This window comes from Bubalus bubalis, chromosome 6 (assembly GCF_019923935.1).
Source record: "Bubalus bubalis isolate 160015118507 breed Murrah chromosome 6, NDDB_SH_1, whole genome shotgun sequence".
NCBI lineage: Eukaryota > Metazoa > Chordata > Mammalia > Artiodactyla > Bovidae > Bubalus > Bubalus bubalis.
The window spans coordinates 67,276,586-67,289,153 of NC_059162.1; the positions used below are offsets into that span (position 1 = coordinate 67,276,586).

The 12,568-nt window shown below is 36.7% G+C and overlaps 1 protein-coding gene across 5 annotated transcripts in view; it reads left to right on the forward strand.

Annotated features, from left to right (window-relative positions):
• Positions 1-12,568, forward strand: part of PIGK (phosphatidylinositol glycan anchor biosynthesis class K) — a 144,292-nt gene that overhangs the window by 79,373 nt on the left and 52,351 nt on the right. For all 5 annotated transcript variants that reach the window (XM_045166122.1, XM_044944834.2, XM_006068416.4 and 2 more), the window contains exon 10: positions 12,149-12,233. In XM_045166122.1, coding sequence (XP_045022057.1) covers positions 12,149-12,233 — 85 coding nt within the window. The remainder of the gene's footprint in view (positions 1-12,148; positions 12,234-12,568) is intronic.

Genomic DNA, 12,568 nt, shown 5'->3' on the forward strand with positions numbered 1-12,568 from the left:
GGAACTCTCCCTTTTTCCATGATCCAGTGAATGTTGACAATTTGATCTCTGGTTCCTCTGCCTTTTCTAAAACCAGCTTGAACATCTGGAAGTTCACGGTTCATGTATTGCTGAAGCCTGGCTTGGAGAATTTTGAGCATTACTTTACTAGCGTGTGAGATGAGTACAATTGTGCGGTAGTTTGAGCATTCTTTGGCATTGCCTTTCTTTAAAATTAAAATGAAAACTGACCTTTTCCAGTCATGTGGCCACTGCTGAGTTCTCCAAATTTTCTGGCATATTGAGTGCAGCACTTTCACAGCATTATTTTTCAGGATTTGAAATCGCTCAACTGGAGTTCCATTACCTCCACTAGCTTTATTCTTAGTGATGCTTTCTAAGGCCCACTTGACTTCACATTCCAGGATGTCTGGCTCTAGGTGAGTGATCACACCATCGTGATTATCTTGGTCGTGAAGCTGTTCTTTGTACAGTTCTTCTGTTTATTGACTACACCAAAGCCTTTGACTGTGTGGATCACAATAAACAGTGCAAAATTCTTCAAGAGATGGGAATACCAGACCACCTGATCTGCCTTTTGAGAAATCTGTATGCAGGTCAGGAAGCAACAGTTAGAACTGGACATGGAACAACAGACTGGTTCCAAATAGGAAAAGGAGTACGTCAAGGCTGTATATTGTCACCCTGCTTATTTAACTTCTATGCAGAGTACATCATGAGAAACGCTGGGCTGGAAGAAGCACAAGCTGGAATCAAGATTGCCGGGAGAAATATCAATAACCTCAGATAATGCAGATGACACCACCTTTATGGCAGAAAGTGAAGAGGAACTAAAAAGCCTCTTAATGAAAGTGAAAGAGGAGAGTGAAAAAGTTGGCTTAAAGCTCAACATTCAGAAAACGAAGATCATGGCATCTGGTCCCATCACTTTATGGGAAATAGATGGGGAAACAGTGGAAACAGTGTCAGACTTTATTTTTTTGGGCTCCAAAATCACTGTAGATGGTGATTGCAGCCATGAAATTAAAAGACGGTTACTCCTTGGAAGGAAAGTTAGGACCAACCTAGATAGCATATTCAAAAGCAGAGATACTAACTTTGCCAACAAAGGTCCATTTAGTCAAGGCTATGGTTTTTCCAGTGGTCATGTATGGACGTGAGAGTTGGACTATAAAGAAAGCTGAGCACTGAAGAATTGATGTTTTTGAACTGTGGTGTTGGAGAAGACTCTTGAGAGTCCCTTGGACTGCAAGGAGATCCAACCAGTCCATCCTAAAGGAGATCAGTCCTGGGTGTTCATTGGAAGGACTGACGCTAAAGCTGCAACTCCAAAACTTTGGCCACCTCATGTGAAGAGTTGACTCATTGGAAAAGACTCTGATGCTAGGAGGGGTTGGGGGCAGGAGGAGAAGGGAACGACAGAGGATGAGATGGCTGGATGGCATCACTGACTCGATGGACATGAGTTTGAGTGAACTCCGGGAGTTGGTGATGGACAGGGAGGCCTGGTGTGCTGTGATTCATGGGGTCACAAAGAGTCAGACACGACAGAGCGACTGAACTGAACTGAACTGATACAAGTGCTCAGTTGTGTCTGACTCTTTGCGACTGTGACCCCATGGACTGCAACCCACCAGGCTCCTCTCTCCATGAAATTTTCCAGCGAAGAATACTGGAGTGGGTTGTTTCCTTCACCAGGAGATCTTCCCCACCTAGGGATGGAACCTGTGTCTCCTGCATTGGTAGGCATGTTCTTAACCACTGAACCACGTGGGAAGCTCTTTCATATTATACCATATAGCTATTAACAGCAATGAACTAGATTGGTAGTCATATCGACATGCTTGGATCTAAAAAGCATAATAAATGAAAAAAAAAAAGGCTGCTATATATATATATATATGTGTGTATTATTTTATTTATTTACTTTTTTGCTGGGCCTTTTCCCCTCTTACAGTTTTATTGAAATATAATTGGAATAAAGCACTGTGTACATTAAAGACATAATGGTTTGAGTGACATTATAAAATGTTTACCGCAAGTTGAGTGAACACCCATCATAAAAGAAGAGATGAAGGAAAAAAATATTTTTTCTTTGTGATTCGTAGGATTTACTTAAGAACTTTCATATGTAACATATAGCAGTGTTAATCACGTTAATCATGTTGTACATTATACCTCTAGTACTTCTTTTTCTTATAACTGGAAGTTTGTACCTTTTGAGCACCTTTATCTAGTTCCCTCACTCTCCACCCCCAGCCTCTGGTAACCATAAATCTGATCACTTTTCATTATGAATTTAAGTATAATTGACCTAAAATTATGTTAATTCTTGGTGTACAATATAGTGATTTATATTTCTGTACATTACAAAATGATAATCGTGATTAGTTTATTTACCATCTGTCCTTATACAAAGATATTGTGTTGTTATTGACTATATTCCCCACACTATATTTAATCCCTGTGACATTTATTTTGTAACTAGAAATTTGTACCACTAAATCTCCCTCACCTGTTTCACTTATCCCCTGACCTCCTCCCCTCTGGCAATCCCCTGTTTGTTCTCTGTATCTGTGACTTTGTTTCTGTTTTGTTATGTGTATGTATTCATTTATTTTTAGTAGAGTCTACATGTCAGTGAAATCATGCAGTATTTGTTTTTCTCTGTCCAGCTTCTTTTCCTAGCATAATACCCTCCAGGTTCATCCATGTTGTAGCAAATGGGAAGATTTTATTCTCTTTTATGGTTGAGTAATATTCCATATTCGGTCGAACACAACTGAAGTGACTTAGTACCATACTCTGTTGTATTTATACCACATCTTCTATGTCCATTCATCCATGGATGGACACTGAGGTTGTTTCTGTATCTTGGCTATTGTAAATAATGCTGTAGTGAACACAGAGATGCATATATCTTTTCAAATTGGTCTTTTTGTTTATTTTTGGTAAATACCCAGAAGTGGAATTGCTGGATTGTATGGTGGTTCTATTTTCAGGTTTTTTTTTTTTTTTTTTGAGGAGCCTCCATACAGTTTTTTTCATAGTGGCTGTACCAATTTGCATTCCCACCAACAGTGCACAAGAGTTCTCTTTAATGCTGGCTAGCACTTGTCATTTGTTGTCTTCTTATAATAGCCATCTTGACAGGTATGAGGTGATATCTCACTGTGGTTTTGATTTGCATTTTCCTGATGATTAGTGATGTTGAGCGTCTTTTCGTGTATCTGTTGGTTCTCTATATGTCTTTGGGCTTCCCTGGTGGCTCAGTGGTAAAGACTGCCTGCAATGCAGGAGACCCGGGTTCAATCCCTGGGTTGGGAAGATCCCCTGGAGGAGGCCATGACAACCCACTCTAGTACTCTTGCCTAGAGAATGGACAGAGGAGCCTGGCAGGCTACAGCCCATAGGGTCGCACAGAGTTGGACACGACAAGCAGCTAAGCTATATGTCTTCGGAAAAATTTCTGTTCAGGTCCTCTGCCCATTTTTTAATTAGGTTGTTTGTTTTTTTGATGTTGAGTTGTATGAGTTCTTTGTCTCTTATGTTTTGTATCTGTTTGAATGTAGAATATAATTTATTAATGAAACTATGAATATTCTACATACTTTCATGTATACATATATATTTAAGCAAAATAAAATGACTAGAACAACACACATTTATAACTTCAGTTATGTGTACCTACTAGATGTAGGCATGTTAAGTTGCTTCAGTCACGTCCGATTCTTTGCAACCCATGGACTGTAGCCCTGCAGGTTCCTCTGTCCATGGGATTCTCCAGGCAAGCATACTGGAGTGGGTTGCCATGCGTTTCTCCAGGGGATCTTCCCTACCCAGTTGAATGAACCTATGTCTCTAACATCTTCTGCATTGGCAGACAGGTTCCTGAGAAGTGCTCAGTAATTTTGACAGGATTTCTTCTGACTTACTGCTATTTTAAAATTGCCTTTGACTCTACAAAGATTATTCCTTATGAATATACACATTTGCTGGTTTGGAGAACTTCTGCGAAGTCTGCTTACCTGATAAGAGGTCCTTCAGTGAGAATTAGAGCTTGGTTTTCCGGGATTTCGTTATATTCACTTTACTAAATTTCTTGGGAGGTATTCTTTTTTAACTGGTATGTGATCTTTTTAAACTGATGTTCTTTTTTAACTGATATGCTACCTCACTGCACGCTGATGGTAAAAAAGATGCAGGTTAGCAGTTGGGCCATAAGCTCATGTAACCTTATTTCTCTTGGGAGTTAACTTTCTGTTCCCTACCTCAAATGATGTTTCTTTCCCCAGCTCATTATCTTCCATGTGCTTCTTTAAAGTAGGTAATAGCCAAGGCTTTGTTTAGGATCTTTGCTTGCAAGATTGTAATTTGACAATTAGAAGAATGGTGATGCTGTGAGTGTGGAAAGTGAAAGTGAAAGTGGAGTCGCTTAGTCGTGTCTGACTCTTTGCGACCCTGTGGACTGTAGGCCACCCGGCTCCTCTGTCCATGGGATTTCCCAGGCAAGAATACTGGAGTGGGGTGCCATTTCCTTCTCCAGAGGGGGATCTCATTTCAAGGAAGATGCATTAGATTGTTGTGTCATTTCTATATAACCTGTCTTCACACAAATAATCTTCAGTGACTCTTGGGATGTTTTGGAGTTGTAATAGCATTTTGTGTTTGTCTCTATCGACCAATAAATTTGAGTTGTCTTTTCCCTTAGAGTGTCTTTAAACTTTCAGGAATGTCATAGGGCTGCAGGTTTGTCAAGTATATCTTAACACAACAATATGTGTTGTCAATTATATGAATGCTTGGGTGTTTTATAATGCAGTTTAGGAGTGGAAATTTTTCTGTGCTTTTTTCCCCCAGCAGGATTGTGTTCAGAAATTAACTTGATTTCTTTATATACTTTTAGTTTCAAAAAATTCTTTTAGTCACTCATATTCAAGAAGTAACACTAACTTTGGCTAGCTTCCGGTTTCTGGTGTGTTTAAAGAATTTCTTCCGAATGATTTCAGAGTACCCTACATCATGTGTCTTGAATTATTTATTGATGATCCTAATTTTTAGTTTGTGTCTGGTATGGCACAGTGTGTCTGTTTTTCAGTTCTTTTTGTTGGGTGTATTTCTAGTGTTTGAAAAGATGCTTTAGTCTTCTGCCCACAGTAAACTAGGCCATCTTATACTTGAATAATCTAATCTCTATATGGCAATATGGAATAAAACCTCACCTTTTTCTGAATTAGAGGTGACCTTATATGTGGGTGCATTAATAATTTTACAGTGTTATTTTAAGAGTGCTGGATACAACAGAGGAGAAAGATTTTTGAGGGAACTGGGCATCTTGAAAGAGTAAAAAGAACTCAAAAAAACAAACGTTTGTAAAGACTAACTTTGTGGGTTTCAGAATTTTGCCAGCAGCATTTTATTTACTTTGGCAAAGGATTTGGACAATATTTTAATTGGATTTTGATTTAAGATGGTAGCGTCACTGTATTGCATCTACCATTCTTCTGTAGTGTAAGCAAATTCCATTCCTATTATTGTTTTTTTAAAAAGAAACAGTAAAGTAAGAAAAGGAATGTATAGCTTTTTGCATGCAGAAACTACTCTTTTTAAAGTAGATGTCTTAGTGAAGGATCTTGGAAAGAGATAATAGAAAAATATATCTTAAAAAAAAAGAAAAATATATCTTTTTAGGAGGAACTCAAATGTTAAATAAAAGGAATAATGAGTAGCTTTAAGAATATTTGGCAAATCTAATACAGTTATGTTAAGTTTAAAAATAAAATAAAATTAAAAAAAAAAAAAAAAAAAAAAAAAAAGAAAGAGAACTTTACTGTTTTGCCAGAGAAAATTCCAGGTTTCCCTTAGAATGGTAGCCATATATAGATTGGAATTAACATTGATAGTTTTCTTAGTTCCTGAATTACACTGTAAACATGGACTACTTGCTGGGGCCCTAGCTACCAAAGATAGGAGATGTGGGGTCTAGAAAGTGGGGGTGATTTGACTTAGGTGAGAGGATTGGGAAAGCGTTAATTCTGAGGAAATAGATGACAGTTTGCAAGGAAGGAGGAGGTGTCCCTTGGAGTCTTGGTAGTGAACGGAAACAAAAAAGCAACTACACATAGGGGTCCAAAGGAGATGAGAGGGGGGGAAAAAAAAAGGACAAATTCTGTTCTCACCACTACCGCAAAAAGTACCATTTATTAAAAAGTCTACACTTTATTGTAGCCACAGAGGAGAGTGGTGTTGAATGGAGAGAAACCTAATAAGCCAACGTATGTCCTTTCTTCCCCCATCACAAGATAGCTTACTGTATTGCTGCATCTAGAAAAAACAATGCAGATGCTTTTCAGTAAAAAAAAGAAGGCAACATCCATACAGAATTACTATAAGAAAGCAGAAAACTAAAACCAAATCTTCTAAACACGCTCACTACACAGAGAATGAGAAGAAAAATAAAGAAAAGAAAGGCACAAAAAAGGAGAACTAAGATAAAAGTCAAAGTGTTAGTTGCTCAGTTGTGTCCAACTTTTTGCAATCCTATGGACTGTAGCCCTCCAGGTTCCTCTGTCCATGGAATTTTCCAGGTAAGAATACTGGAGTGGGTAGCCATTCCCTTCTCCAGGGGATCTTTCCAACCCAAGGATCAAACTGAGGTCTCCTGCATTGCAGGTAGATGCTTACCGTCTTGAGCCACCAAGATATAATACTCAAATATAAATAACGTTCATTACACAAGCAATTGCATTATGAAAGAACACCATGAATCAGACACTTCAAAACTCACAATCGAAATGGACAATGAATAGGAAGATGTATGAAATAGGAGCTGACTGAACTCTGGAAAGGAAATCAACAAAAAAAGACAAAAATCATTTCACAAATGAAAAGTAAATTACAAGGTACCCAAGGTAAGATAGATATTATCAAAAGTTCAGTAAGAGACATAAAGACTAGAAATGAAAAAAATTCATGAAAGTGAAATTGAAATAAGATAGATAAAAGGCTCAGAGAGAAAGAGAAGATCCAATATATTTAGATCAAGAAATTGAACTAGAAAAATAAATGGGAAATGAACAGAAATAATATTTAAAATTATAATAAAACAAACTTTTCTAAAGCGAAAGGGGACTTGCATTTCCATCTTGAAAGGGCCCCCAGGTGCCTGGGAGAATTGATTGATCCAGAACTCTTAGCTATATCCTATATAAAAGCAAAAATAAACAAATGGGACCTAATTAACCTTAAAAGCTTCTGCACATTAAAGGAAACTATTAGCAAGGTGAAAAGACAGCCTTCAGAATGGGAGAAGATAATAGCAAATGAAGCAACTGACAAACAACTAATCTCGAGAATATACAAGCAACTCCTACAGCTCAACTCCAGAAAAATAAATGACCCAATCAAAAAATGGGCCAAAGAACTAAATAGACATTTCTCCAAAGAAGACATACAGATGGCTAACAAACACATGAAAAGATGCTCAACATCACTCATTATCAGAGAAATGCAAATCAAAACCACTATGAGGTACCATTTCACACCAGTCAGAATGGCTGTGATCCAAAAGTCTACAAGTAATAAATGCTGGAGAGGATGTGGAGAAAAGGGAACCCTCTTACACTGTTGGTGGGAATGCAAACTAGTACAGCCACTATGGAGAACAGTGTGGAGATTCCTTAAAAAACTGGAAATAGAGCTGCCTTATGATCCAGCAATCCCATTGCTGGGCATACACACTGAGGAAACCAGAATTGAAAGAGACACGTGTACCCCAGTGTTCATCGCAGCACTGTTTATAATAGCCAGGACATGGAAGCAACCTAGATGTCCATCAGCAGATGAATGGCTAAGAAAGCTGTGGTACATATACACAATGGAGTATTACTCAGCCATTAAAAAGAATACATTGAATCAGTTCTACTGAGGTGGATGAAACTGGAGCCTATTATACAGAGTGAAGTAAGCCAGAAAGAAAAACAGCAATACAGTATACTAACGCATATATATGGAATTTAGAAAGATGGTAACAATAACCCTGTGTACGAGACAGCAAAAGAGACACTGATGTATAGAACAGTCTTATGGACTCTGTGGGAGAGGGAGAGGGTGGGAAGATTTGGGAGAATGGCATTGAAACATGTAAAATATCATGTATGAAACGAGTTGCCAGTTCAGGTTCGATGCACGATACTGGATGCTTGGGGCTGGTGCACTGGGACGACCCAGAGGGATGGTATGGGGAGAGAGGAGGGAGGAGGGTTCAGGATGGGGAACACATGTATACCTGTGGCGGATTCATTTTGATATTTGGCAAAACTAATACAATTATGTAAAGTTTAAAAATGAAATTAAAAAAAAAATAAAAGAAAAAGACCACCTGAGCCTTCAAGCCAAAAAAAAAAAAAAATAGTTTTATTTTTTAAATAAATTAAAAATGAGAGTAATTAAAATAGAAATAAAATTAGTTTGACATCACACCTTTAGCAATATGCATAGCAAGAAAATGATGGACATTTTCAAGAAATTCAAAATGAGTAATTTGTTGTGGGATTGAATAAGTAAAAAGGTAAAAATCCATAGTGATACCCAAGATTACTTGGGAATTGCACTTTGAGTGACTTTTAAAAAAATGCTGCAGTTATTAAGAAAAATTCTAAGGGTATTCCCTAACGGTTAGGGCTCAGTGCTTTCACTGCTGGGGTCAGAGGCGTGGTGTGATCCCTGGTTGGGGAACTAAGATCCTGAAAGCTGCGCAGCTGGGGAAAAACAAGAAAAAGAAAATTTTCAAACCTATCATTGGTTGATACATGCTGAAGTGTTTAGATGAGACCTATCATGATATCTGCAACTTTAAAATGGTTCAGAAAAAATAAAATAAGGAAAAAGAAGTTGAAATTTTTTGCAACAGCTACTTGTCATTTTTAAAAATGTTAAAATGAATTGTTAATATTAGGTTTCTAATATTTTGTATCTTTTATATTGATTGAGAGACATGAGTAAAATGAATTCCAATTTATATGTTATTACTTTGTATTTTTAGAAGAATTTTTCATATTTCTACTTACTCTTAGAATTACTTCAGTGATCTTATCTACACTAATTTTTTCCCCAGCTGATATTTATTGAAACTTCTGGTGCCTTAATCAAGGCAATAGCACCAAACTCTACTGAGTAGTCACTGTATTCTTTCCTATCACAGACATACAGTAAAAAAAACAACCCACAAACATTCCAGTTTCACTTAGAAATATCCTTAATGAGGAAGGAAAATTTTTAAATGAATTATTTATCTTTTTATTGTTGAGTTGTAATATAGTTTTGATACCAATATTTTTTCAGATATATCAGTTCAGTTCAGTCGCTCAGTCGTGTCTGACTCTTTGTGACCCCATGGACTGTAGCACCCCAGGCCTCTCTGTCCATCACCAATTCCTGGAGTTTACCCAAACTCATGTCCATTGAATTGGTGATGCTATCCAACCATCTCATCCTCTGTCGTCCCCTTCTCCTCCTGCCTTCACTCTTTCCCAGCATCAGGGTCTTTTCAAATGAGTCAGTTCTTCACATCAGGTGGCCAAAGTAATGGAGTTTCAGCTTCAGCATCAGTCTTCCAATGAACACTCAGGACTGATCTCCTTTAGGATGGACTGGTTGGATCTCCTTACAGTCCAAGGGACTCTCAAGAGTCTTCTCCAACACCACAGTTCAAAAACATCAATTCTTCGGCGCTCAGCTTTCTTTATAGTCCAACTCTCACATCCATACATGACTACTGGAAAAACCATAGCCTTGACTAGATGGACCTTTGTTGATAAAATAATGTCTCTGCTTTTTAATATGCTACCTAGGTTGGTCATAACTTTCCTTCCAAGGAGTAAGCGTCTTTTAATTTCATGGCTGCAATCACCATCTGCAGTGGTTTTGGAGCCCCCCCAAAATAAAGTCAGTCACTGTTTCCACTGTTTCCCCATCTATTTGCCATGAATTGATGGGACCGGATGCCATGATCTTCATTTTCTGAATGTTGAGCTTTAAGCCAACTTTTTCACTCTCCTCTTTCACTTTCATCAAGAGGCTCTTTACTTCTTCACTTTCTGCCATAAGGGTGGTGTCATCTGCATATCTGAGGTTAGTGATATTTCTCCCGGCAATCCTGATTTCAGCTTGTGCTTCCTCCAGCCCAGCGTTTCTCATGATGTACTCTGCATAGAAGTTAAATATGCAGGGTGACAATATACAGCCTTGACATACTCCTTTTCTTATTTGGAATCAGTCTGTTGTTCCATGTCCAGTTCTCACTGTTGCTTCCTAACCTGCATACAGACTTCTCAAGAGGCAGGTCAGGTGGTCTGGTATTCCCAGATGTATGATTTGCAAAAATTTTCCTCCATTCTTTGGGTTTTTCACTTTCTTGGTAGGGTATTTTGAAGCACAAAAATTTTAAATTGTATATTATTTAATCTATTTTCCTTTTGTTGCTTGGTGTATGTTTTGTATACCTAAAGATATAGGTAGAGCTTTAAAAGGTGGTACATTGCGAAATGTTTAAAAATAATGTGGGTTATTTTTGGTCAATCAATATTTATTTTATTTTTAATTGTATACTCTAATAATTGGTGAGGGCTGCCATAACAAAGTACCACAGACTGAGTGCTTAAGCAATAGAAATTTATTTCCTCACAATTCTGGAAGCTGGAAGTCCAAGATCAAGGTGTTGACAGGATTGTTTTCTTATAAATCCTCTCATTGATTTATAGACAGTTAAATCTTCCCCTGGTATCTTCATGAGGTCTTTGTCTTTATCTGTGTCTACCTCCAGAACTTTTTTCATCTTTTAATACTGGAATTACTACCCATTAGTAATTCCCCCTTCTCTCCTCTTTTGCTCCTGGAAACCACCCTTCTATTTTCTGTCTCTATAAAGCAATATTTAAAAATTTTTAAGACAGTTTTTTTATCAATAGTGAGCGTCTTCAAAGTTCCTCCAATTAATTATATTTATGCTAATCTGCAAAGTATATATAAACTTTTACCTATCTAAGAGGCCTTTTAAACTCTTATGTACAAAATTTTGTCCTTATTTGTATATTTGCCTTTTTATTGGGAGAGATCCAGATTTCTCATCATCAAATTTCTTAACTAGAGATTTATACTAGTCTTGTTTTTCAAGGTAATTCAAGGTTTCAGTTTTTAAATTTAAGTTGATAAGGTGATGTTTACTTTACAGAAATAAAAGGTAATTGAAAGTTTAAATGTGTTTCAGTCTTACTCTTTTGAAGTCTAATGTTTATTTGCTATTTTGTAAATGTTGATACTTTTTTAAGAACATTTTTTTGTAGTTTTCTTCATTTGGGGAGATTTTATTCTTACTCTGCACTTTACTGTTTTATACCATCAGGTATGTGTTGTGTCAATTCTGCATCTCATTGAAATATAAGTATTAAAATATTTTCCATATAGAACCTCTCAGAGAGTTATTATTGTCTTTATTTTATTCATATATTCATTCAGCAAACGTTTATTGAGTCTTCATAATATGGTAAACAGTGGCTATACAAAGAAGAATAAGACATGATTTTTGTCTTCAAGGTGGTTAAAAAAAAGCACACCTAAGTAGATCTAAATAAATTACTATATTTGAAAGAAGAGTAAACAAAAAGGGAGCTTTGATTGGTCCAAATAGGAAACAGAATGAAGAAAATCAGAATCATGAGAATACAAGGCCCACTGGCAGGGGACCAGTAGATGGGCATGGCTGAAACTGTTGATTTGGATGTAGAGGAGGAGTTGCTGAAGATGAGGCTTGAATAGTTGGAGCCAGATTTTGAAGACCTTTAAAAGCATATGCAGTGAACATGGAGTTCTTAAACATTTTTAAGTCTCAGAGTGAAAGACAGGATGAGACTATTATGTGATGTTAAGTAGTCTTATTAAATAGTAATTTTATGCAATCTGAATGTATATATGGTTGTATCATTTAAAAATTATCTTTAGATTATTTTTCATAGATTATTGACAAATACTGCTTATTTTACAATCTCAGATATATATATTTTTAATATAGTTCATATTTGATGTGTTTAAGTATTTGCCATATTTACAAAAATATACTTTAGCTTTGTGTTTTTTAATTTCTTTTTTCCAGCTATAAGAAAGACCAGATGGTTGAGGAACTAATGGAACCTCTGAAATATGCTGAACAACTTCCTGTAGCTCAGATAATACACCAGGTTTGCTTTCCATTTTTATTCTTTTGAAAGAAACAAGATTTTTAATCTCTGAAAAGTAATTGCTTTTGTTAGGTTTTTCAGAATCAATGTGCTATAGCTGAAAGGCATTCCAGGCTGTCTAGCCCTATTTAGACTCCACCTCTTACAGTTGGAAATCTCATTCAAAGCGCAGTATTAAAAGGCTACTTGCTGTTTAACAGTAGAATTCTTGCTTATATAAAATACAGGGTAGAATCAGAATTATCTTTTGTGCATTACTTAACAACAAGACTTAATTTCAGAGAACTTTCATTTGAACCATTGTATATGGTACTCGTTAATGACAAAGAAAATGC